Source organism: Pipra filicauda, unplaced genomic scaffold (genome assembly GCF_003945595.2).
Source record: "Pipra filicauda isolate LSUMZ 115617 unplaced genomic scaffold, ASM394559v2 scaffold8_size5757611_pilon, whole genome shotgun sequence".
Classification (NCBI taxonomy): Eukaryota; Metazoa; Chordata; class Aves; order Passeriformes; family Pipridae; genus Pipra; species Pipra filicauda.
The window spans coordinates 783,749-810,649 of record NW_024105087.1 but is presented as its reverse complement, the minus strand read 5'-3'; the positions used below and the strand labels follow the sequence as shown (position 1 = coordinate 810,649).

At 40.5% G+C, this 26,901-nt stretch overlaps 1 protein-coding gene across 2 annotated transcripts; it reads right to left on the bottom strand.

Moving 5' to 3' along the window:
• Window positions 1-211: 211 nt before the first annotated feature.
• PKD2 (polycystin 2, transient receptor potential cation channel) lies at window positions 212-26,685 on the bottom strand. 2 transcript variants are annotated; one of them, XM_027725091.2, is made up of 15 exons: window positions 26,289-26,685; window positions 19,237-19,350; window positions 16,754-16,887; window positions 16,136-16,386; window positions 15,192-15,416; window positions 14,407-14,635; window positions 12,402-12,572; window positions 11,095-11,276; window positions 9,969-10,089; window positions 7,448-7,546; window positions 6,373-6,494; window positions 5,663-5,780; window positions 5,243-5,406; window positions 4,306-4,453; window positions 212-3,359 (listed from the first exon to the last, which is right to left on the bottom strand). In XM_027725091.2, exons 1-15 carry the CDS (start codon window positions 26,683-26,685, stop codon window positions 3,126-3,128), a joined length of 2,709 nt encoding a protein of 902 aa, XP_027580892.2. In that variant the 3' UTR covers window positions 212-3,125. The 2 variants fall into 2 exon arrangements, with proteins under 2 accessions (XP_027580892.2, XP_039246939.1); XM_039391005.1 differs by lacking the exon at window positions 26,289-26,685 and adding an exon at window positions 20,327-20,375.
• Between the last annotated feature and the right edge of the window lie 216 nt (window positions 26,686-26,901).

Here is a 26,901-nt window from a genome sequence, read left to right as displayed (position 1 = left end):
ACAAATGTGAAATGAAGCATTAAAAAAAAAAAAGAACTGTTTGGGCAATGAAGCAGCAGGATCAGCCCTGTCCTCTTGTTCATCATCACCCTGTACTTCCTTTTTACATTATTAGGTAATCTGAGAATAAAGGTATGAGATAAAAGTAACACAAATAAAATGTAGGATTACTCATGTTCCATTATAAACAAACCAAGCAAAGGGTACAATATTTGGTTTATAGAGAATATAAAATGTTTATTAGGAAGTAAAGTGCTCAGTTTTACAGATCAATCCATTCTTGCTCATTGTAGAAGACTTGCATAATTAACAGCTTCCTAATAAGATCAAACACTGTATATTACTATGCAAAAATCTAACTGTTCTAATAAGTAACAAATGATATTATAATCTAAAATTGAAAGATGTATTAAAAAATATTTGTAACACTTTTCAAGTGGCAATGCACTTACTGCAAGGCCCACTGTCAACACACAGGGGTACCCCATGAGAACTTATTGCACTTCAAGATGAAGTTTGTTATTAAGTAACGACACGTTACAGAAATACATCTCAACAAATACAGCTACGAATGCAGACATTTTCATAATAAACATATAGTACAAATAAAAGATGAATTTACATTTTGAAAGATACATTTTTACAGGAAGCCCATGCAAAACCATACTGACAGGTCTAAGTGTGCTTTCTTTTCCCCCAGGAAGGCCCTGCCTCACCAAAAAACAACTACTGGATCACTTCTGCACACTCCTCAGTCCCTGCTGCCATAAACCTCTGCATGCCACATGACACTCAGGTCACAGGCACAAACTTCAACACAGGGTACCCTTAAGATCCCAGCTGATTGCTGGACAATTCAAGTTGAGTCATTTGGCCAGAGTCATTGATTTTTAAATACTATCATAGAATTTAGACCCTTGACCCTAGAAACCCAACACCAATGACATATTACACACATGCAATTGGTCAGTGTACCTCAAAGTTTAAGCTGTAAATCACATCACATACCAATACACTACACATTTTGGATATGAATATAAAGATAAGCCTCTGTATGTTTAAATTGCTTTGGTATTTTCCTTGCACACCAGCTGGCCATGTGTACAGCTAGTGCTTCTTTTTGGTTTGTTTGTTTGAAGTCAGAAATGCCACTTCAACACTGAAAAGTTTTCTCAGAAAGATTTCTACGGTCCAAAGATTTGATCAATCAAGGCAAGACAGAGCTTAGTTCGAGTGTCTTCATCCCATACATATGCCCTACTCACTGTGCTGTTTTGGCAAATTGATGGGAACTCTTGTGGAAGAGTATGAATTTCTTACTAGTACAGGACAAAATAACCCACAGAAAGAAAAAAAACACTTCACAAGAATCACAACCTGTTTTCCCACATAATTCTGTTCTCTACAAAAGGCTACTATGAAATTCCAATCTCCACACTGAATTTCCGCCTGTTCTGCCTTCCATTAATTACGTTTCTGTGCGTATGGTTTCTCATAAACTCAAAAAAGGGAAAGGCACAAAGTCTATTTAGTTTTAGCAAATTCTCTGGTTAGAAGAAAGGCAGTCTGAGTCACTGCACATCCAGCCAGTGCAGAATATATGGAACATGAGGAGCTAAACCCGGGCAACAACTGCTTTTTGAAACAAAAGGCACCAACGTAATGTAATATGTGCTACTTATACTTTGTTAAATAGGCATTTTTCCCCTATATACCCTACTAATAGCTAAGATGCAATTGATTGTGTAGCTTCCCATTATCCTTTTCACCAACTCTAAGTCTTTAAATACAAGACAACTGCCATCTTCAGGAAAAAAGCACCATTGACAACCTCCCTCCTAAACCAGCATTCGACGTATGGAAACATGTTGCCAGGCAAAACTCCAAACACTGCTTTCTATATTTCTATAATGCTTTCTATAGGAAACCAACATAATTTCAATGTCACATCTCCTTTCAAAAACAAAGCTTCTATGACACAAGAAACAGAGGAAATTAAATACTAAAAATCTGTGATCATACTACAAGCATCTTTCCCAAAGGAATCATGTGTTGCACCTCAGCAGAAAAGCATATGTAAAAATGTACCTAATAATTTTACAAGCGCTTCCGTTAAATGTAAATACAGATTGCAGAGTTGAGATGTTATTAGAACTTCACATGGCACAAGATCAGATTTTCCCAGCTGTCAGCAACTTCTCTGCCCCCTTCCCACACCCACAGAAGAATTAGTGTTTTTGAATTTTGTGTGCTTGTAAATAATATATTTTCTGCAAAGTAGCCATATTTGCCCTTGAACCTCTGCAATATTCATCCCAGGAACACTTAAATCATGAAAACATGGCATTAAAAAATGGACACTTTGCAACATAGCTGAAAATTATTATGCTAGTTGGGTGTGAAGAGGCAGCTCTCAAATATTACTTCTGAAATGCTAATTATAATGTATTCAGTTTCTACTACAGAATTACGTAATTTACAGTTGTACAAACTAAGTGCACTTTCTTCTTTTTAAAGAAATGTAGTACTTCTCAGAAACAGGAAAATGTTAGGTAAAATGTTAGTACACCAAGAATAACTCAGAAAATCAGATAGCAACTCAAATTTAAAAAAAAAAAAAGTGCTGTTTTCTCTCTTTGAAAACTGTCAGCTGTTATAACGATTTAGAAAATAAACTGATGCCATCTTCTTTTAAAATTTGCTTTTAAAATAATTTAAAAATCATATTTTCCAAGGGAAAGCAGAAGACTCATAGCCTTTCATTTTAGAGTGCTGCCCATAGGACGTTATTTTGTCTGATGCTTGCAGCCCTCATGAAAGTATTCCCCCTAATACATGTATGGAATCAAATTTCTGTCCCGGTAGATTTTGTCACACCTGATATCCATTCTGTTTCCTGCATTTTTGTTTCCAGGGCTGACAGTCTCACTGCTGGTAACCCAAACATGACACATGGTTTACAAAGGTCGGAAAATGACTTACGAAGAGAATATTTACTTTTGCCCACCAGCGAAACTTGTCCTTAGTGGTCTGATCAGAATGATCACCTCATGCTGGAAACAGTGTAGTGTATTTGCTGGCTGAATACTGACCTGAAACATTTGCAATCACCGACGAAGTTAATCCTACATGTGGATGTTGTTCCCCCCATTTCCTCCTCCCCCATCAATACCATCTGACTGGGAAGAAGATGGCCGAGAGTTCCTCGAACGAGGCTGGCCGTTCAGTCCAAGTGGTGTTCCCAATCGATGGCTCATTTGGGATGCAGTATCATCTGACTCCCAGCGCTCCAGCTCCTCTCGCACAAGTCGCTCCATTTGTTCCCTGTGGATTTCATTGTCACGGCCCAGTCTTTCATCCTAAACACAGTAAAAGACACAAGCTGGAAGCGCAGCTTCCAAACTGCAGGCTAAGCAAAACCCAATGGGAAATTCTTACACCACTCAAGTACTTCCACAGGCCACTGGAGAAACACAGCTACCACAGTAAATCGTTTTATTTCCAGTGATGTTATGCCCAGCTTGTCACCTTCACTTAGGAAAGCACAATTTGTATTACACTTTTTGTATTTAAATCCACCTCTAGAAATGTAAAATATACTGAGAAGAGCACACCCATGAAGAAGCCCCACCTCAAGAACAAGTAACACCCAGGATCACCATATCTGTGACAGGGCAATTGCAAGTCTGACCTACATAACCCACCAAGACAGTCCTCCTGATAACACCCACAGCCTTCTTCTGTGTGTTCTTGCTCCCATCAGGAAGCTGACAGATTTTAGCATCCACAGAAATAACACATTTCTCCCACCATCCACTTCCAAAAGGCCCCCAAGAAAGAGAAGGTGAAAGGGGAAGCAACAGAAGTCAGGTAACCCTGGTGACAGAAATGACCTGCTTCCCCCTGCCACACACAATCCCAGAAGCAACGTGGGAGAATAAGAACAGGCAGGGCCTGTTGGGCTGGATCCCCAAGACTCTAACAGTCCATAAAATGTATTAATGCTAACAGACACTAAGGGATGAACTTCAGCAACTACTGAATATCATGGGTTTAAATGGTGACAGGCCTGCTATAAGACAGGTTGTCATACCTGAATCTTGGACCATGCCCTCAAAGTTTAATGTTTTAAATTTCATGTTTTCCTAACACATAAGTGGAATCACTTGGTCACTGCCAAATCACCCACCTCACCTTTTCCAACACTCTTTCAATCCTCCCTCCCCAGCCAAGCATTAGGAAGAAGTGCTAACAGTAAGGAAGCCGTGCAGGTTGTGACCAGACTGGAGAGAGTGGGTTCCTTACCTCTGTCACTCCATCTAACAGTCTTCCCAACACATCCCTCCTCTTTATCTTGGCTCTCTCCATTGCCTCGAGCTTCACAATCACCGCATCGATCTTGGAAACAATGCTGCCGATGGAATGCTCCATGCGATCGACCCGCCTCATGAGTCTGAGGGCAACAAGTGGGAGCTTCAGTGACTCTGACATTCCCCAGTCAGCATCGTTCTAGCATGTCAACACACAGAGCAGATAAGGATGAGACACCATTTTTATTCAAGAGCCCATCTGACTTCCCACAAACGAGTCCTACTGTCCAGGAGGGACAATGTACACTAGAGCATGAAGATAGAACAGGGGTAAAAGCACATGGAAAAAAAAGTACATATTTCTCTCTGTTTTCATTGCTTTTAGGGCATCATCATAAAAATTTTTTCATTCCAGTTACATAGTTCTTTACTCATCTGGTATCATTATAATTAATTCATATGGAGATCTATCATTTCAGACGAAATACACGGTCACAAGTAATTTAATCTTATTAGAAACAACAGCTGAAGTTCTCACTGAACCTAGAAAAACCTCGAGGTTTTACTACTTAAAAAACTTAACTTCTGGTGTTATTGTAACATGATCATTTTATCTGTCTTTTCAATGACCAGGTTTTAAGGACATGAGGGGTTTTGCTGGTTTTTTTTTAAATTGTTTATTCTAATTTTTCATTTTCTAACCAATTCCCACGAGGCTCTCTAAAGCACTTCCAGTTTAGATATTGTTTGAAAGCTACTAAAAGGTGCAACTTCTGCACCATAAAAACATAACACTTTTTTTTATTAATAATTTAATACTCCGAATTACAGGAAAGAATACTATATAAAGGAAAGGAGAAAACCTACAAGGAAAAAAACCAAAACCCAAAATCCACCATGCAGATTTGTCCCCCTCAGAAGGATAAACTTACACTTGGAATTCCTCATAGGAGACTCCACTAGAGCTGCTGCCCCTCCTCCTGGAGCTGTGTCCGCTGTCTTCATCCTCATCCTCCTCGGAGTCATCCAAGCTCCGGGGGAAGCTGCGGCTGCTCAGAGGACGTGGTAGAGAGCTCCTATCCAGGTCCAAATCCTCCTTTGTGAAAACACATGCCAGAGAGAGAGAAGATGTAAAAACTTTCAGCTGTACATGGAGGATATGGTGGTGACAAGGTCAAAGACCTCCTGCACTCCATCAGCTCCCCTGTGCCTTTTCACAGTGCTGCTCAGACAGCCAGGGATGACAGCAAATGTGAAGGGCAACAAGAGGATTCTTCTGAGGCAGCAAACCAGCACAGGGAGCAGACTGGTAGACAGTGCTGGTGGCACAGCACTCCTAATGCTGAGCTCACCCTCTCTTTCTCCAGGTCATCTCTCATCTGCTGATGTTCATGCTCTGTCAATTCCTGGTCCCCATCCTGGTCATATTTGGTAAATATTGCTTCAATCTCTGCATCTGTGTGCCCCTTCCTGAAAAGGCAGTAAAAGCAGTTCCCTTACTTTCCATTTTTCAGATGCTGAAAGAATCTTTAGTATTAGAAAATATTTCAGACAGACTTTCATCTCCAAGACAAAGACATGACTGATCCCAGCATTGCCTACAAATTCACAACATGGATAAAAATACCCTCGCTCCTCACTCTTCATTAGTTTATAGCACCAATCTCCCCTACACTGCACCCTGCTCCTTCCCAACTATCCCTTCCATACCTCCTTGATTTGTTCCCTTTCCCTGGACTCCTGCCTGTTCACAAACTTCTTCAGTGGTCTGACGGAAACATTACCATTTCCTCAAAGGTCTTAAATCTCTGCTTCCTCAGAACCTTTTCCCCCACAACACAGAAATTCAAAGAGGTTGGGCCCTAGAGCTCCAAATCCTTTCTCTAATGTGGGATGCTGCTCCAGTGCAGCAAAACCAGTGACAGCGCAGACTGCAGGGGCCACGTGTCTTTATTAGTGTAGTCTTGCCACACCACAGAAGTTGAAGAAAAATCACTTCAAAATCTTAAGATCACATATCTCTGGGAATACTACTCAAGACAAGCAGTAAGAACTCCCTTACCCTTTTAGATCTTGCCGGAGTTCATCAAAATTTAGTTTTCCTCCACCTTGTCTCAGACTTTCTGAAATGTCATCAACAGTAGTCTTCTTCAGTTTAAGTTTGATCATGGCTTTGTTGTAGCCCTAAAAGAGAAAGCGAAATTTTAGTGTTTGTCATGAAATGTTAAGATTTGATTTCTAATAATTTTATTACAAAAATCAGCTATACTATCACTCAGTGTATTCCAAAAGTCCTGCAAGAATTTGTCTCTTCCTCCAATTTATCCATCTTTTATTTCAGCATTTAAATACCTTTGCAGTCAGAGGTAAGGCTTTCATCATTCAATTTGCAATTCAATTACTGAGTAGGAATGGAGTATTTTGTCCCACAAAGACACCTTTGGCAGCTCCTGACACTTTTAAATAATGCTGCAAGGTACAACCTGCTGCAGTCATTTTGCTTATCTCTCATTCTTCAGTTGTAAGAATGACTTTTAAAAGAATCCTCGTCCAAAAATAATAGCACTTTTCACTGCTCTGTTCTAATAACAAGTTTAATAAAAGTCTGTGTTGCTGCTCATGCTGAGGATGCGTTTAGACATTTCTGACCATGGCACAGCATTGCATCCATGCCAGAGCACATGCATGTGTACATGTTTTTCCTCAACTAGGATCTAGGTCAGGCTCCCAACTTTGTATTCAACAACCTTACTGACAGCTGCTTCTGGGAGCTCCCAGCATATTAGTCAAGATTTGCCTCATCTTATTTTCTGAAATGGAGTAAATCTGAATTCTGTGACCATACCAAATATCAGTTTAACTTCATCAGTTCAATATTTCTGTACGTATCAAGACAGAAAAATCCTATGTCATATTCAGTAGGCTGATAATTCTAAGCAAAGTCTCAGATGACTAAAATACATTGTGATGGAAAGTTTTTATTCAGTTAATTTACACAGCTCAGATTCATTTATTTTAAAAGATGTGTATTTTCATCAGCTGCTGCCATTTTTACTCTGTACAGTTTATGTAGCATTTTATGAAATAAGTTCAGATGAGAGTAATAAGACATCAAATAAACAAAACATTACTTTTACCTTTCTGATAAGGTCAGACAGTTCCATTTCTGCCTTCTGTTGTGCCATGTCCGACTTGACTTCAGAGTATGTATCATTGATAATGGCCAAAAACATGTTCTGTTCACAAGAGAAATCAAAAAGCCCAATTTGAAATTTCAACAAGTCTGAGCCCTACTGCTCCTATGACTTATACATGAATTTTTTATACATGTGCAGACCTGTATATGATTTTTTTTTAAAAGTCCAGGAGAAAATGGTGGGGTGTTTAAAAAGCACTAACATCAAGAGCTTGATATTGAAATACAATGTGTGCTGCAGTATAACAACTTTTAATCAAGACAGTTATTAATATAACTGGAGAATTAATTTCTAGAGAGGCTTCACACCTACACACAGCAGAGGCAATAAACCAAGCCTGTTTAATGTTATATGTATGTTTGGCCCTTTACCTGGCAAGGCCAAACTTACACGGGTAACAACTATGAATCAATCAAGGCAACACAGCTGGCAACAAAAATGCCCGAGGAATCAAGTTAACTACTCATCCTGTAATAAACAGCATAAACAAAAGGTTCTTTTCTAGTTACAGCTCTGTTTGCATTTCACACTAAAGATAAAAACCAAAAAGCTTAAAATCAGACACTACACTTGGCATGTATGGCATCAACTCTGAAAAGAGCTTGGTCGCTCGTTCAGAGAAAAGAGAAAATACTGGCCTCACTACCCCTGTAGCAAGCATACAACTGACTTGAACCATGCTGTCATTACTGAAAGGTTCCTAATGGACATGGAGTAAACATCACTGAGTTGCAAGTTGTACATTCATGTTCAAGAAGAACTACTAAATTTACTGGCATGTTCAATGTGCCACTCTCATACAGAAAGGCTGTGTTAAACCTCTGTTTCCTCACGGACTAAAAAAACCTGCTTTAGAACAATCTTCCAGTGCTGTATTCTTCATGCATTCTTGCCCAACACTAGAGAAGTAAGAGGTAACTTGACTACTGACTATTTTGCTTTCAGCTGCCCAACATTAAGAGTTGATGCTTTCGATCCATCTTCCCTAACTTAGTTTCCGTGTCTCAGACTGGTCTCCAGGGGCTGACATCAACATATCACTCCAAGCCAAACGAGAGGTTGTACAGATATTAATAAGCACACAAATTATAGACAGTATTTTGGATAACCTGCTGTGACTTCACAGTTCTGCTGCCCCTTAGAAAAAAATATTTCTTTCCCTTGCTGGACACTTAAGATGCTGTTCCTCTGGAATTTGTGAGGCACTACAAAGCAAACACAAAACCTGCCTCATTTGCTTCTTTGGCCAGAGAGACCCATGTTATTTTTCTACTGGCTACTGGTCCACCTCACTGAACACTTAAGATTCTCTGCTTCCTTAGTAGCAAACATCCAGGATGAAGACTTTTCCCACAAATTAAAACTGAATGCCATTCTTCATCTTAAATAATAATAATAATAGAATGCTTCATTAAGTCCAAGGGTCATTAAATAACTCTGAAAGTTATGATGATACAGGACTGATGTAAGGTTAGTAAAATCCTGCTCTAATACTTGATGCCTTATCAAATCACCAAAACACACACAGTTTGGGGAATGATCTGAAGCTTCCTGCTCAGATAACAGCTTCCATCTGGTGCTATCATAAGAAATAAAATTACTATATATTGTTAGTACCAAACTAACTGAAAAGTACATCCAGGTAGAAGATACCAGAGCTTTCCAGTTGTATTGATATAAAAAAATTAATTTATTGGTATCCTAGGTTTCTAAGAGAGAGGTCTCCTCCCTCTATTTTGTTGTATAAATTATCAGTAAGACTGTAATATGGATTCAATACTAGTATTAACAGAGTATACAAAAGATGAGTAGTCACTAACAATACACTCACTGATTTGTCAGTAATGCCTACATGCTGCCTCTCAGGTAAGCTGAACTTCTTATAACATTCTTTGAAAATTGTACAGGTAATCTGCATTGGGAAGGGGAGAAAGACAGGGGCTACTCTGCCCTTGAGAAGTAAAAGAAGATGGAAGAGAGGCAAACCTGGATTTCTGAAACCTGCTGCACTGCTGATGAACTAGGCTCTTCTAGCAGAAAATCTGTGCGTTGCATGCATGAAGCAGACTGTTGTAAACACAGCCAGTCACACATTAGAGCACTTTATGAACCAAGAGCCTATACAGCTACTACAGGTACTTTTCAACAAAAGATACAGGTTTGCTGTGTATGCCAACCAGGCACTATTCAGATTTTAGAAATAAAATTCTTCACAATAATAATAAGAAAAAAAAATAAAAAAACACAGCGTGGATCACTACATGGGAATGACAACAAACATACAATGCAAATCCATTTTAAATGAAGCAAAAAATGAAAGAGTGTGTAACCAGCCATGTAAAATTCAGGCCCCTACATGGGCCACACACTCACCATTATCACAAAAAGGCCCAAGTAGCAGTGGGAAAAAGCGACACAAAAATAGCCATCTGCCCACCCCGCATAAACAAAGTGTACATACCAAAAGAATGAAGAACATAAAGAACACAAATGTAGTGAAATAAATTGGTCCCAAAATTCGATTAGCTTCTTCAACCTCTGTGAAGTTGAAGTCTCCCAAAATGATGCGGAACTGAGTAAATCTTAAAAAAACAAAACACATCCAGGAGTTGAAGAAAACATTTTTGGAGCTGTGAAAGGATACTCAAACTATTTTTTTCTAACAGTCTGACTGATGGGCTGCAGAGAGGCCTGCACTACTCTAGTACTTTACCAGGCACTGCAATAACCAGTTCTCAAGTCCATCTCTAGGCATGACCAAACTCATGATCAGATGCCACACACACAGAACAAAAGCAGGGTGGTTACCTCTGCTTTTCAGTTGCTTGGGGGCAACAGAAGCAGAGCAAACCAATGATTACGATTATGGAGCCTTAAGACCCACTACCATCTCTCTCACATACATACAACCCCAAACCCTTTCCCTCTAAAATTGTCTGGACAGTGCCAAGGCTGGAAGAGGCTTGGCATTTTACAGCAGAATCAGCTTATTTCAAGTTCCTCCACTTCTCTATTAGGGGGCAGGGGGAATTGGTTACTGAACAACCTGTTAATTGCTTCAGTTACAATCAGGTTATGCTGTAGCAAATCAAGAATGGAAAAAATTATTAACAACCTTATATTAAGTCCTGTCACTCTCCTGCATTCCAGCAGATGGTTACAAATGTTCTGGTTAGCTAAGACAGATGCCATTTGAGTCAACCAACTACAAACACTATTCAGGAGCACAGCCTTATTATGCACCCAACATTTCTGTAAGCATGTAACTGCTGAACACGAAGTCATTGCTTTGTCTGACAGTGTGACCAACTGCTGTAAAAACCATGTCATTTCCACCAATGAAAACCTGCCATTTTTAGCTCACTGATCTGACTATTATCTGACAGCATATTTTTAATCTCACAGCAAAAACGTTTTCTGAGTTAAAAATTATAAAAAAATGCATTTGCTACTGGGCTACATCAACAGTGATATGTCTGCAGCTATCAATTTAAATGGATGTTGTAAGGATTCGCCTCTGATAAGGCAAGCAGATCCATTTACCAGTGTACTGGGAAATTCTTTGCATTTTTTATACCTGTACTTACATGCAATCCTGGAAAGTGCTGAAGTCATCAATTTGAGTGCCAAAGACAAGATAGGCCAACTGAGCATATGCTAAGAAAATAATGAAAAACATAATAGCAAAGCCAATGACATCTTTGACACAGCGAGACATGGTAGTGGATAACTGACTCATCGTTCTGTTGAAGTTAACAAATTTGAAAAGCTGTTAAAAGAAAAAAAAAACAAGAAAAACCTGTAAAGACAAGGAAGACAATTTTTCAACACAATTGCTCTCCTGCCTTTTACACCAGATGTCTTATTGGATATGGTTGGAGACAAAGTCAGTTAATTTACATTTAGAAATACATCGCTTCCTAAAACCACTGAGGCTTGAAACATGAGGAATATTGTTTGAGAAGGCAGAATTCTTGTTTGGGTGTGGGGTTTTTTTTCATTTCTCTATTTGGCACCCTGGCTTCAGAACAGTATTACCAAAACACTTACAAAAGCCTGTTTATCCATCTTTATCTTCAGTGAAGATGGTTAGATATGAAGTAGTAAAATACAACAAAAGCAGATCTCACAGCTTTGATTTGCTCCAAGCAGGTGGCTGAAGGAGACTTCCCAAGATCCCCTCCAAACTGCATTATTCTGTTACTCTGCAGTTTACCACTACTTCTTACAATGAGTCACTTTATTTCTTAACCATGATGCAAAAATTAGATGTAACTTTTTTTTATGAAACAGTAAGAGACTAGTTAAGACTAGCTTAGATGAATCTAAGCATCGGAGTTGAAATTCACTTATCATTGATCTCACATTTCCCCTGTTAGTTTATTAACTAAATGTTCCTCTGCAACTTTATACATATAGAGGGTAGAAAATGAGTATAGGCATGAAAAGAAGCATCACTGGAAAGGAGAAGTTACTTTTAACTAAAGCAATACATATATCGAGTTTTCAAATTAATTGGATTAGCTTTACCAACTCTTCTAATGATTCAGAAGTTTGGAATAAATGATATGGGCACGGTTTAACCGGGTTAGGATAAGGCAGTACCCAGTAAGAATTACTGACTTAGCAATCGACGAATAATAAAAACATTTCCTGTGCTTGCTGACAAAACACTAGCATTGACTATATCATCCAGATTTTAACAAGAGCTGACTAAACCTGTGGCAAATTACAACCTTGCTTTTCATCTGCAAGAAGTTACTCCTGTGTTCTGACTTTCTTGTATGACCAATTTTGGGAGAAACACAACTAAAACTCAAATGATGTATCATGAGAAACTCAGAATACTGCTTACATTCTAACATTAGAATAAGGATGTGTGTGTTAGAGTTACCTTAATCCAGACAAAAAACACGGTGACTGCAGTAATGTTGTTGAACTGCATTTGCCAATACGCCAAAGGTTCAAAATTGGGGAATGAGTTCTGATCTTCCAGCAGCTTCTTCAGGAGCATATCAACAGTTGATGTCCTGTAAATGCTAATTCCTACAGCTACCACAGAGAGCTGAGTGCAGAAGAAATGTACAAATTTACAAAAGGTGATTAGGATTTTAAACCAACTTGTTTTAGCCACATACGTCAGAAAATATTAGGATATGAGGAACTTCATGTTATTTATATATAACTTTATGTTATTTATGGCACATTTATACCATAAAGTGAGCTTTGAGTAAAAGCAAACAATACTGTTTTCAAGGTGTCCTGACTACAAAGATAAAGTTTCAAACAGAAAAGAGATTGCACAGAGTCTAGGGAACACAAAACAAAAAAATCACTTATATAAACTTCTCAGAGTCCTTCAGGGTCAACCCCTCTGATCACCAATCCCACTAGTGCTTAGAGCCAGGCAGCTGGAGGGGCCAGGTTTCACTCAGGAGTAATTTACCAGCCCAGTAGCTGCTGTTTGACATGGGATCCAAACTACAATTTCTGGACATGTCAGGAAATGCATTTCACAAGAAAATCATTATAGTCCTGGACTACAGATAAATAGTCTGGGAGTGAGAAGATTTGGAAGTCATTTCCTTGTCAGAGTTGAAGGACAAGATGAGAGTGACACCTGGCAGTCTCAGAAAAGTGAAGCTGTCACAGAGAAGAAAATATAAGGAAGGAAATATGACAATTCAAAAACACAAAAGTGACAAGACTAAAGAGCAGAAAGACACCAGTAGCCAAAAAGGCACTACAGTTTCTCCAGAGTACAGACTGCCCAGTATTGCCCAGAGCAAGCTAGAGCAGAGAAGCTGCAGTTCTACCGTACAGGTAAGGTTCTTGCTTTGACCTCTGCAAATGTGCTGTTCATTAGTGTAAGTGAACACTTCACCATGTAAGCAGAGTCATAGGTACATAATTCTAAATTTTTTAATGCCCCTCAGGCAAGGTATAAATGTAGAATTTTGACCCTTTGTGTGAATGAATTTTACACTCACACTTGAACACTCTTCACTGACTGTAACAGCCAAGCATCTTATTCCTGCTCCCACCATTAAGTATAACAAACAGCACACACTTCATGTAAACATCCTCCGAAATTTAAAAAGCACTGTGATGCAAGTGTGATTTCTCTGGATTACAGATACTAAATTCAAGACTTGAAACCTTTGATTTAACCAAGCCTGAAGATACAAAACGAGTGTGGGACTGGAACTATTTCAGCACTTCTGGCTTTGTATACTTTTGGTAAGAACAGCTTGACATGAGTCCAGAGAGAATTATATTATGTAGCTTTAAATCCAAAACTCAGATTTTCTGCTACACCAAGAATTACTGATGTGCAACAGTGTCCACTGAACCAAGAAAGCAGCCCTGACAGCTGCTAGCACTCTACAAGTTTGAGACACTTCTTCAATTTAGTATTAGCTGGTGAGTATTTAATACCACAATAAATCTCTTTGTGGTTCTTTGCAAACACATTCAAATCCCAGTCCCATTCCTCAAAATGCAAATCACTACTTTAAAGTGGATGATTTTCTTACTTGAAAGCCAGTGCATTAGTCTGTATCAGATACATACAACAGACGGCAAGTTTGTTACCTCTGATAATGGCTATACCTCTACAGACAAAACCTGAAAAGCATGATGGACAAACACTCTAACTTTGCACCAGGACGTAAAGGTTGAAACCACTAAAGACAGAACAAATGAATTTGCAAAACACACCAACATTACAACACAGACTAAAAAAAACTTATTCAGACTGAGCAGCCTAATAGTCTGTAAGTATCATTCCTAAAGACGGTCCTATCCCTTAAACCCACAATAGGAATACCGAGTCACCAGTGTCTTCCACAAAGCACATTTTAGAAAGCAAGTTCAGCCTTATTATAAAGGTCACTTACCACAATGATAAGGATATCAAGGCAATTCCAAAGACTTCTGAAGTAGCGCAGTCTGTGAATGTGAATTTCTAAGATCTCTTCCACCATATAATAAAGAACAAAAAGACAAAATGCCATTTCACAGGCTGCCAGGAAAAAATCAAAAGTGGAGATGTAATGAATCAGCCTCACTGGCTGAAACTGCCAAGACGTAACAAGGCCTCCAGTCGCTGGAAACTCCACCAACAACCTGCATTTAAAGAAAGGCAAAGAAGAAAATACTTAAATATACACAGAGCTGATGAAAAGCACTACTAAAAGATACTTGGTTTTATTTATATAACTATTTAAATAATGGAAACAAGACCACATATGATTCAGAAAAGATACCACACAAAGGTGTAAATACGACCATGCTCAATTTTGAGTAAAACCCAAAGCTTTCTAGGAACAGTGAGAAAACAGAGAGATTTGTTTTCATTTCTATCTGCTTCATGGTGTCTAAACTAAAGACTGATGCTGTATACCCATGTATTTACTTGACTAAGCCGACTCACGAGAGGAGTCGCCTGCAAACTGCACCCAAACCGCTGTGGCATCAGGAAAGCCAGGACTGCCTCCAGATGGTGAGTGCAGACACCATGTGGAGTCTCACTTCTGCGACAGGGAGGCACGTCACTGCAGTCGTCTGTCTCCTTTATACAAAACATATGCTTACCCACGTCCTAAAACAAAGCAATCACAAGAAAACCCCAAGTCTACAACCCACGCTGTGCAACTGAATGCTGCTGTGGTTCTGTTCATACCTGACGACGCAGAACAGGTTGATGTTTGCATTGTACACGGAGAAATCAATGAAAGCTGCTCTGGTCCCTCTGTCCAGCCACAGGTTCTTCTTGAGGCTAGCAATCTGCAGAGCTGTCACTTCTCTGGTCCTCGAGAGGTCTTGGTAATAACCAGCCCCGCTGTATGTGGCAATCAAGCCCCAGTGGCTGCTCCCATTCAAATCCTTCTCATTGGTATATGTCCAACTAGTTCAAAAGTAAGTGAAGCAGAACATGTTGGTCTTCCCACCTTCAACTTAAAATTAACAAAATAGAAACCAACAAAACCTGACCAAAAACCCTGTATCAGTTACCTAAAGCTGCTTTAAGAGGTGCTAGTTAAAAGTTTTGATGTATCCCAGAGAAAAAAAAAGTTCTTTTGACAAACACAATAAAATTAAGATGAAAAGATGTGTCACAAGTATATTAATTACGAAACCCACTCACACAGAATTTCTGTCCTCAGGGAAACAAAGAAACTGGCATTTACATAGTTACATTCCACCTCCAAAACCTTTTACAGTTCAACTCACAAATCATCCTCCAAGAGGGGCAGTGTTATTCCTGTTTTTAGCCAGGGAAGACAACTTGCTGAAACCCACTGCAGCAACATAATCTGTGATACCAGAACAGGTGAGGTCTGCAGTGCTGCGCTCAGAATGCAGCATGTCTCCCATGCACAGCAGCTACTGATGGCACAGGGACAGCTCCTGAACTCAACGGGATCAGGAGCACAGTCCTCTCCAAGTCTGGATGGTTTCTCCAAGAGCAGAACTGGCAGCTGCTCTGTATTTACCTGGCATTACAGACAGAACATACAAAAGCAAATGCAAAGTTGCCTCTGCTAAGTGACTTAGTGTGTAATTCAGCATAAGCCAGGTCAGGAAATAAGGAAAAAAGTCTGCATCTACAGGAATACTACGTACGCGGTTCCATTTCGAAGTCCAAAAGGAGCAGTATCCTCATTAGCTACAGAATAGACATCATAGCAGTCTTTGATTTCATCCTTTAAATCTTCAGGTATTGAGCACGAACCATTTCTGACTTTCAGCTGCCGAATGCGAGGCACCCCAAGGAGCAGGTTCTCATAATAAATGAAGCTTTTGTTTTCTGCCATGGTTTTGTTGTTGTACCACATCTCCCAGTAAAGACCATCGAGCAAAGGGCCCTCTGTGAACTGTGGAGGATGACAGAATTCTATTTGGCATGTTGCCAGCATTATTTTTATAGGACTTCATTCCATGGAGGTGTTAGAATTGCAGTTGATAATTTTACTGACAGAAGGCCTTAACTTTACCTGTCCTCCAAAGACATTCCACCACCTTGCCCCACCCTGCCCCACCCTGCCCCACCAGCACGACCTGGGTTCTAAACTTTTACATATCAAAGGCCTACTTTGTTCCATAGCCTTGACATTGTGCACATAGATCTTCTTGCACAAACCCTACCATGTTAGAAAATAAGATCCTGCAGTTAAATTTAGAGGCCATGACAGGACAAGCAAACCACAACAACAGAGATATAAAAACGTGGGTTTAGATTACCTTCCAGAAGTCATCCATGGTGGACAAAGTTTTGAAATCAGTTCTCTCTGTTTTTGATACAGGTGTTTCCAGGAAGAGCTGCGACATAACCCTTGTATAATAGTACATACTGGAACTCACTGTCCCATAAGTCACTGCAAAAGATTCAGTAAGGAGTGAGAGATAAAGGAATGAGGGAAAGAGAATAAAAGAAAAAGAACAAAAAAAGGTACTTTGTTCTGCTTTGAATACATCAGACTGTATTTTTACATATTTTGTACTGGAATTTATAAGCTTCAAACCAAACCAAAATCCACATCAAGCACCATTTATCTGTCAACTGTTACTGAAATACAAAAAGCAGGGAAGATAGAATGATTGATCAGTTTAAAATACTCTCTTCTCCTTCCCACACCTCATTCTATTGTTAATACTTCTACAAAAGCTAACCTCAAGAAAAACATAGGCATGATTCAGCAGCCTGAAGAGAAGCAGCTACTGCCTTTTTAGGTGACTTGTGCTATCCAAGGCATGCACAGAGAACCAGTGTGGATTGGCACAAAACCCTCAGGAGAACTATGCCCTGGTTGAGCAGTTAATGACAGTCAATCAGGATATTGCAGGGCCCTGGGAATGACACTGGTAGCTTATGGTTAGGCAATGAACCTCCACCCCAGATGTGCAGTCCTTTTAAGAGAAACTCCCCACAGGAAATAAATGACCGCATGTTACTTCTTTTCCTCCCACTGGGCCAAGCATTTGGATGAGGACCACAGAGTATAAATTATAAAATGATGTACAAAGCCAAGATGGCTTGAGAGAACAGTCTCTGGTGTGGATATGGTTACTGCCTATAAATACTTATAACCATTTTAAGGCTAAAATTCAGAGGAGTCTGAAAGATTAGGCCTAAAATGAATAATCGCTGTCAGTATTGACAATTTTATAAAATGTTTTCTTTAGTAAATGTTTTCTTTAGCAACCACAGAATAAGAACTATTTTTAATGGAGTTCTGCTGTGGCACATGGAATCTATCACATGACTGTGCAATACCTGGATTCTCTCTAAATATGTAGTCTCAAAAACACAAGGGAACAAGAAATACCCACAGAATTTAGCCTGCACTGGAAAGCTCTCTCCTAGAGCATGCCAAGCCACAGACCAGACAGACCAGACTGTCCTATAGTTACTGCTTATGTGTAAAATAAAAAGGATAGCACTTAAAAAATACTAATGAGTTAGCAATATCTCTAGATATTTAACACACTACATTTTTCCTTTATTCTGTTTCCAAAAAATCTTTTCCTGTAGCAAAACAAACTGTTAACAGCCTGTTATAAGTCAAACTTCTCCCACTGAAACCAATTTCATTTTAATGCTACACCTCTCTTGGTGGCACAGCATGTCAGCCTCAAGCAGTCTTACATTACTTCATAAACCTGCACTAAGCATTCTTAATGGGCTCATGGAGGAAAAAACCCCATGATATTTAGTATATAAACAGGTTTGCAGTACAACAACAAAACAGTTTTGTCAATGGTATAAAGTTTGAGGCTTTTAGTACTTCTACTACATTCAAGCAGGGCAGACTTGCTCTCAGAGTCAGTCTACCACTGTAATTTTGCATCTGCTTTTCTGCTCCAAGATTCCCTCATCACCTTCTTGTATTACAGCTGATCATAAACAACCTAACTGTCACTGATATCTCAGCCATTTAGAGCAGAACTGCCCACACTAAAACCTGGAGAACTGAAACATATCAGCTTTCCAAAGATGCACTAACTCGATGCATACAGATTTTGCTGTTGTTCTCTCTAGCGACCAAATAAAACATCTACTTCATAACTCCATAGTGGGTTCTTTCTTGCATTGTAGATTGAATTTTACTCTGTTCTGTGTTCTAGAAAGTTATGATACTTCATATGGTATCAAGACAACAAAACAAATGACACACTTAAATCACAGAAGTCTCCAGCTGTGATCCATATACACCTGAGTACTGAAACATCCAACATCACGTAAATACAGATTATCAGATATTTCTAAGTTGCCAGCACTACCTCTGCCTTTCCAGCTACTTAGAAAGAAATGTTATTCTTAGAATGATCTGGACATAAGCTTGGTGATGAATTTGAAACTTGGTGATTTAATCTAATGATTTGCCCTAGATAACTTAGTCCTCCTCTTCATATCTATCAGTTCCATTCAGTGACTTCAAAATGCACAGCATTACACTGCAATGTGGTACTGCAATAAAAAAATGCTCTCTAAAACCAAAGAATATTATCATCCTGCTTGAGGATTCCAAACTTGTTAAGGCACAGAAAGTTGTAGTGTTTTCAATCTCAAGCAACAACCCATGCACAGAAATACTTGTTTCTAAATATCTGCCTTGACATCTGCTCATTAATTCTTCTCCTACATCAAACAACCTTCATTCTGGAATCAAAGACAGCAAGGAGATAGTACAGAACTGGATGCATTAGTGCTGAATGGTACTTACAGACACACAAGACCACAAGGAAAATCATGTAAGTAATCAACTCCCGTAAAATGCTTTTCAGATATCGCTCTCTGCTGGTGTTGTTTTCTTCCATGAGTCTTGTCCCCCACAGACCTTAAAAGGAAAACATATATAATGATGTGCCCAGATGTCTGATATTTGACACACAAGCAACATAATAAGTGCTGTTGAAAGCTTAACTTTTGTCACGTCTGCTGCAGGCTCTTCTGTGGATTTTAAACTGAGGTAAGTTTAAGTAAGAACAATTTCTTTCATAGACTGAATGGGGCCCAAGGCAGTATTAGCTACTCATGAGATACCACAACAACTTAGGAACAGCTCAGCAGAACTCTAACAGAATCTGCAGAAGATTTGCCAGAAGTGCTGTCACTTAAGACCACATGGCATGAAGACAGATACAAGGATATAAAGACACACAGAGATATAGCCATCCTTCAAGAAATGGAAGCGTAGTGTTTTGGGTGTGGGGTTTTTTAGTTTTCTTTTTTTTTGTTTGGTTTTGGTTTTTGTTTGTTTTGGTTTTGAGGTTTGTGTTTGTTTGTGTTTTTGTTTGGTTTTGGTTGTTTGGGGGTTTTTTTTACATGAAAAGCATTGTTAGATCCCGGGCAGTCATCACAGCACCAAGCTTGATAGAATTCAAGAAGCATTTGGATGATACTCTCAGGCACATGGTGTGACTCTTGGGGATGGTCCTGGGCAGGGCCAGGAGTTGGACTCAATGATCCTTGTGGGTCCCTTCCAACTCAGCATATTCTGTGATTCTGTGAAAATGCATGTTCATTATCAAACCTTAATGAGTAGTCTTAACTAACTTTCCATGTGAAAGGAGGATACATGAGTCAAACGTATTTTTAAAAACACCCAAATCATAACCTTCCTCTCCCAGATAGGCAAGGCATGTTCAACAGAGACACAGCAAGGATCTTAGTGAGCATTTCTACACAGTTTCTTTCCCTGTAGAACAAAGAGTTATCATTTAAACACTAGTAGCTGCCTAAATGAGCAACTCCCATCGAAGCTGTCAAATTGAGCAACAGTGTTAGCTGAACTGTTTCCGCCCGCCACTCACTTCATATCATACTTGACATTCTCAAGTAGACACTGTAGGAGAAGCTATTGATAGGTTCCTTCCTAAAGGGTAACTGAAAAGCAAAAGGACCTTTTAAATGGAGTCCCTGAAAGAAACAACCATCTTAAAACAAAAACACAGTAACCACCATACTTATTTCCTATGCCTAATACAGAACAGAAAAAAAAGGTGGAAACAGCTGCTGATGCTCAGATCAGAACTGCCACTTCCAGGGAACTTCTCTTCATTGAAGCCTAAATAAAGCAAGGCAATTTGACTTTAATTTATGGTGAGAGAGAAAGCGTATAAAAATAAAAATTCACTCTTAGAGAACCACACTAAACTTCCACCCTTTTCAGGTGCTTTAAACAGCCAACCTTTCAAAAAACCCCTTACGTTCTCAGTAGATGGAAATGAAGTAACCTCAAACTCCCTAGGAAAAAAATCTTGAATCCATCAAACATACCACAGTAATTTGAAGTCAAATGGAACAGCAACAAGGGACAGCCAAAACACATTATAAAGCTGTCAATGAAGCAAGAGTTCAGTCGATCTGCAACCACTGCTGTAAAACCAAGACAAAGGGCTAATCTGCCTGTGGCAGACCTTTGTTTGCTAACAAAGAGATGGGAATAAGAAGCTCTTCCCTCGGTCGCAAATATAAGGTTTATTCAGAAAAAAATGTTAGGTGTTTCTAAAAGAAAAAAAAAGAAAAAAAGAAAGAAGCCTTTCAGCTACCACACTTTTAAGTTGTGAGGTAAACAAGTAAAATTCCCTTGCATAGGCACAGTGAGCACTAAGAGTCTTAGAATTAATCTCTGTTCGCATTCCTTAATTAGTAACTTATAACCTTCACTAGTGTCAGCCCCAAAATAAGAGAGCTTTTTCAAAGCTGTTCTTTAAAGCCAAGTTTGAAAAGTTACATATAAAGACTGCAACTTTACTACACAGAATGCCAAATCCTCCCCATTAGGTCATTCTTGAAAACACAAACACAAATCCAGGAACACTTACAGAGTTACTAATAATAAAGAACTCCACAAACTCAGCCTCTAACACAGGACTACGTTGCACTAGCAACCCTCATAATAGAGGCAGGAAAACATTACGGACGAGAGAAAGAAAAGGCTGGAAGAGCCAGTGAGCTAAGCTGGCGAGAAAGCCAAGTCCTGGCTGTCAGTACATTACTCACCAATAAGAAATGTGGTGAGCAGAAGCAGAAAGCTTGCAAACTCAAACTCTGTCATATTAGACTATTGTCAGGAGTCAAGTCAGCAAAGACTGGCAGAAAGTTACATGTGAAGAAAAAACCCCAACCAAACCACACCAGAGATCATATAACGATCTTTGTGTTAAATGAACTCTGAATTTGCCCATCAGCCAACTTGAAGCTTTCATTAGCTGTTACATTTTTATAACATATATATTATTCCCCTTTTTGCCTTATGAGAATACTGATTTAGATGCATCAAGAATAGTGGAGGTAAGCAGTGCTGGATTTAAGTTGACAGTCTGCTGCAAGCACCAAGAACATTTTGTTTCCTTATATAAATTTACTGCTCATCAACTTTTTGACAGAATCTATGTAATTCATTTATCAAACAGTGCCGCAACTAACAATCTCTCATACTCATTCTGTATCTCAAATGGCTTACTTCAAGAGTATATAAACTCAGAAGAGTTGCCAAAAAGTAATGATAAAAAAATAGATGAAATTTCATTGTACAGTAAAAAGTCTAGTTTGTTACACAGGAAATTGAAATCTTTCTGTTTACACACATATATGATGTTTTATATACATATGCATACATATATGTAATATATATAATGCACACATGTAATATATATAATGTATATGTACTTACATATACACATATGCCTTTATAATCATAAAGCCAAGTTTCTAAGGTACAGAAGCATATAAAGTAATTCAGATTTATGTAAAAGTCCTAAGTTCTGAAAGAGCTCAGGCCAAGATACATGTCACTAACTAACCTGACTGCCTAGAAATTCTGAGGAAAGAATGAGACTGGGGGAAAGAAAGGAGAGTGACCCTCAGACAAAGACGCTTTGTCTGAAAACAACAACAAAATACAGTCTCACAATCCTTAGCTCACGCTCCCTAGTAAGGTACAGAGCCTGCAGTAAAAATGTCATGATGTATTCTTCATGAAAGTAACAATCCATGAGTGACTGGGACAGATATTTGATAACTTCATTGAACGAGAACTAAGAAAACCTTTCAAGAAATGCCCAGCATAGCCAGTATTGACACACATTAAGACGTGGCAGCTCTGAGTAATCAAGTACAGCTCTGCAGGGCAGGCTAGATTACCTTTCCAGCCTGGCTCTGGAAACAGACCCTGTTTTTACCCATCAAAACTTTTGATAACTTTCTCCTTAATAGAGTTGGATAGTCAGCCCCTCCTCTCCTCTCAGCATCTGGGATGCCTGCTGAAGAGATCCGCAAAACTAGAGGGACTAAAGTCACTTCACAGAGACTCTTGTTAGAATCTAAAAAGAATCCACAAAGAGAAGAACCTAAAATACTGGTAGTCTGAAATAGCTGACTCTCTATTCACTTAGTGACTCCTGCTACAGTTTCCCCAACAGTTGCAATTACCAAAATCCCATTATCTTAAATCCTCTCTGCATTTTTCTTATTGACAGCAAGTAAAGTGTAAGCTGTCACTGAATATCCTTCAGTAAAGAGTGACAACTTGTTTAGCCCTGGTAGCACTATCACTTGTGATATCCAAAGGATTAATCCCTCTTCTTGAGTTCTGCCTAGTGAGATGGAATTTCATTAAATAAATCTATGCTAACTTTCCTCTAGTCATCTTGAAATAAAACTGAGTACACCATTATCCAGTCTTCAAAGATCCTCATGGTTATCCATGGAATGTCAAAAGAACTATGGAGTGCTCTTTCCAATATTAAAACCTCAGTCATCCTTGCAGTGCCCTATAATAATGTCAGGCTTGAAATCAGCACTTTCACTACATAGCACAGTGACCACATTTTCAGAGAAGGTGCTACCTATGCCCCAGGCAAGTACGGCACCCTGCAGTGCCTCCACAGCACCAAAGTCACACTCAGACATTTACTGTGCCCATGAATTTATAGCAACATTCTCATGAAAGAGCCAGAAATGCATCTGTCTACTACAGTAACTTTAGCTACACTTGCCTATAGAGACAGGTCTGAAATCAAAAGAAACTGTGGATAATAACCACTCCGGAATAAATACACTTCAAACACTCCTACAATAGGAGTCCAAGTTTTTTCATTTTACAGCTAAAAATAGAATACTACCAGTGTACAATGACTGTCTCAAACTGCAAGAGGCAGCTGATCCATGGCCATTAGAGATAATATTTTTCTGTCTTCTTGCATTGCAAGAATGTGTAACTTTGCAACCACTCCCCATACAACACACATTTGATTAGTTGGCTAATGCCCAATGGAGAAGAGATTGCAGTTGAAAGGACGCACAATGCTACCAGGTCAAAAGTGGCCCTCACCTCTTAGCCTGGAGGCAGAAATTAGAAGTTCAAGCTACAAACACACATCAGCTTCCAAACTGGTTATTCTAGCCAGAGATATATTGTTTTTAGGCAGGAGGACAGGCAGAGGATCCATCGATCAGAGCGGGGCAAGAACATCGCTGGCAACATCTGCTTGATGCTGATGCCACTGAAGGCTCAGCCGCCCTCATTCTGCCCAGCACAGCACACAGCTTCACCAATAGCCAGTTCTTGGCTCTGCTGCTTGCTCAGCTGAACAAGATGAATATATATATATGCTTAAAAACAAACAAACAAACAAACAAACCCCAACTGCTAAAAAAATATACTAAAAATAAACATTCTTCCTCCACTCATAAACAACCCTAAGCTGTAGATGCAGATAAACAGATGATTTAACAAATCATTTCACCAAGCCTTCGAACAGTAGCTCATGGTAGTGAGTCTGTCTCTCTGATAGACTTTCTTTCCATCTGTGAATACTCTAACTTTACACAAGTGACATGTTATTAAGCTCTGCTTTCAGGTTCAAAAGGGCTCAGAAATCAGCACCAAACTCAGCCCTAGTGTGGGTAATCTGTTTTGAGTATTACTGCACAAATCATGACAGAGAACCAACAGTAGCAACTCATGCCAGGTTATTACTAACTCTGTCTCACTCACCTCATGTACAAACACTGCTGGTTTTCACCATAGTTAAAAACATAAACAGCAGGTTCCTTCTTGGCAAAAACCAATATGAAGGGAGCATGTGATAGTCTATTTAGATAAGAATTTTTATAAGATGACTTTACTTTCTCCACGTGAAGCAGCTCCTTTCCCAGGCATTTACATAGCAACAGACTAAAGGAAACTAACCACTGAAGACTCCAAAACACAGTGGTGCCAGTTCACACATAATGCAATCACTATTGGTATTTTTCCTGGTCATTCTGATCTCTTATCATGAAGTGACTTGGGTCATTGAATATTGTCCCAGTAAAATCTACTGAAAACATGCTCTATTCCATAATCTCTGCAAGTCTAACTTGAATCTAAGACACTGCAATGTTCAAGAGGGCTTTGTTTTGGTGCAATACAGCGGAAGCCAAAGAAATCATTATAGCAAATGATCTTTGAATGCACACAAAAATCAAAGAGAAGGCATATAGGATATACAATAGCCTAATTTACAAATCCTTGCTTAAAATCAAGTTTGTTTTGATAGTTCTGCTGATGCTGTGCCAGCCAGTAACAATACTACTTACCCCTTAGAAAGTCCAAATTTTAGAAGAAGAAACTATTTTCTAAATAGGGTTTACTTTTCCTGCAGCTTTGTAACTTTAAAGATCTTGTCTGGCACTTAAACAAATGCTATGTTTAAAATTCCCATTTTGATGCTGACATTTTAAGCTTCTCTGAAAAGGAAGGGGGGGTTTTCAATGTGTTCCCACAACCTTGAATCCAAAGAACTCCCCATCCACCATTTTCTCTGCTATATCAAATCAACCCTGTACAAGGCCAGCTCAGTGCAGAGTTAATGCAGTAAGCTTAGAACAACACCTCAAATGCTCATTCAATGTGCACCCGGTTTTACTTCAAACTATGTCCTTGGTCCCAGCTGTGCATCAACAGGCAGCTCTGGACTATCGAGAGCAGTTTCAAGGCACTGCACAATAGTGCAGAAAAGCAAAAGTGAATCAAACACCTTCCCAACAAACCCACACCAAGAATCCTATTCCGTCCTAAACACCTTTTCTATAGGACAGGGGAAGCCGAAAAAGAGAGGATGACAAGCATTCTGCTCCAACTCTCCCAAGACCTGGCGTTGGGTCAGAAAGCCACATATATCCAGAAACTATCACAGAATCAACTAGGTTGGAAAAGACCTCTGAGACCATCAAATCCAACCTATCACTTAACACCACCATGTCAACCAGATCACGGCACTAAGTGCCACATCCAGTCTTTTTTTAAACACCTCCAGGGACAGTGACTCCAATCCATCCCTGGGCAGCCGATTCCAATGTCTAATCGGGATTCCTCCTTACGTCCAACCTAAACCTCCCCTATGAGGGAATGTCTTTCACAAAAAGCAGCCAGGAGGAAGAGCTGGGAGGCAGAGAGGTCTAAACACTCCAGGGTAAAGAAAGGAGAGAGCTGCGGGTGCATTTGCATGTGCTGGGGGGGCATAACCGGGAAGGGGATCAGAAGATGGATGTGCACGAAGAGACGGGGGACACAGAGAGGCGTAAGGACCGATGGGAAAAGAACACGGACAGAGGGAAAAGAGGGCAGGGAGCAAAGGGGTGGGTGGACAACAGGCAAAAGGGACTACGAACAACTAAGCGTTCCTCCGAGCGCCAGCCGGCAGGAAGCGGCACAGGCGCCGCACGGGGCCGGGAGCGGGGGTCAGGGCGCAGGGGTGCGGGGCTGGGGCAGCGGCTCTCCCTCACCTCGCAGCCTCCGCGCCAGGCGCTTGGCCCAGGCCACTCTCCGGGGCGCGGCGCCGTCGGGCGGCCCCGGGAGGCGGCCCAGCCCCTCGGCCCCGCCGCGCCCCGCGGGGCCGCGCCGCGCCCGCCGCCCGCCGCCCCCGGCACCGCTGCCCAGCGACGACGCGGCGCCGGCCGCGCGGCTGCCCCACTCCACGTCCATCTCCAGCACCGGTCCCGCCGCCGCCGCCGCCCCGTCCTCCTCGGGCTCGAAGCCCGGGTTGTCCCGGCTCCAGGCCTGCCGCGAGCAGGCGGAGAGCGGCGGCGACGGCGGGCAGGAGCCGGCCCGCGCCGCCTCGCCCAGCCGCTCCAGCTCCAGCTGCTCCCGCCCGCGCCGGCAACTGCCGCCGCCGCCCGCCATCGGCCCGCCGCCGCCGCCCCTTCCCCGCCCTCCGGCGGAAAGCCCGGGGTACGGAGGGAGATGTAGTCGCCCTGGCTCCCGGCGGGAGCGGCGGCCGGGACCTCCTTCCCGCCCTCCTCCTCCTGCACTCCTCCCACCCTTCCCTCCCCTCTCCAAGGCTGGAAGCGCCCAGGCGAGCCGTGCGGCAGGCAGACCCGGACCGCCCCTGCGGAGTGG

Bases quoted from the DNA above. Each gene is read 5' to 3' on its own strand.
- PKD2 (XM_027725091.2), bottom strand. From the start codon at position 26,685: ATGGCGGGCGGCGGCGGCAGTTGCCGGCGCGGGCGGGAGCAGCTGGAG. The intron at 6,495-7,447 runs GTAAAAGTAATG...TTTCTCTTTTAG, and splicing joins TGTCTGACCTTATCAGAAAG to GGCTACAACAAAGCCATGAT. The intron at 3,360-4,305 runs GTAAGGAACCCA...TACTGTGTTTAG, and splicing joins TGTTAGATGGAGTGACAGAG to GATGAAAGACTGGGCCGTGA.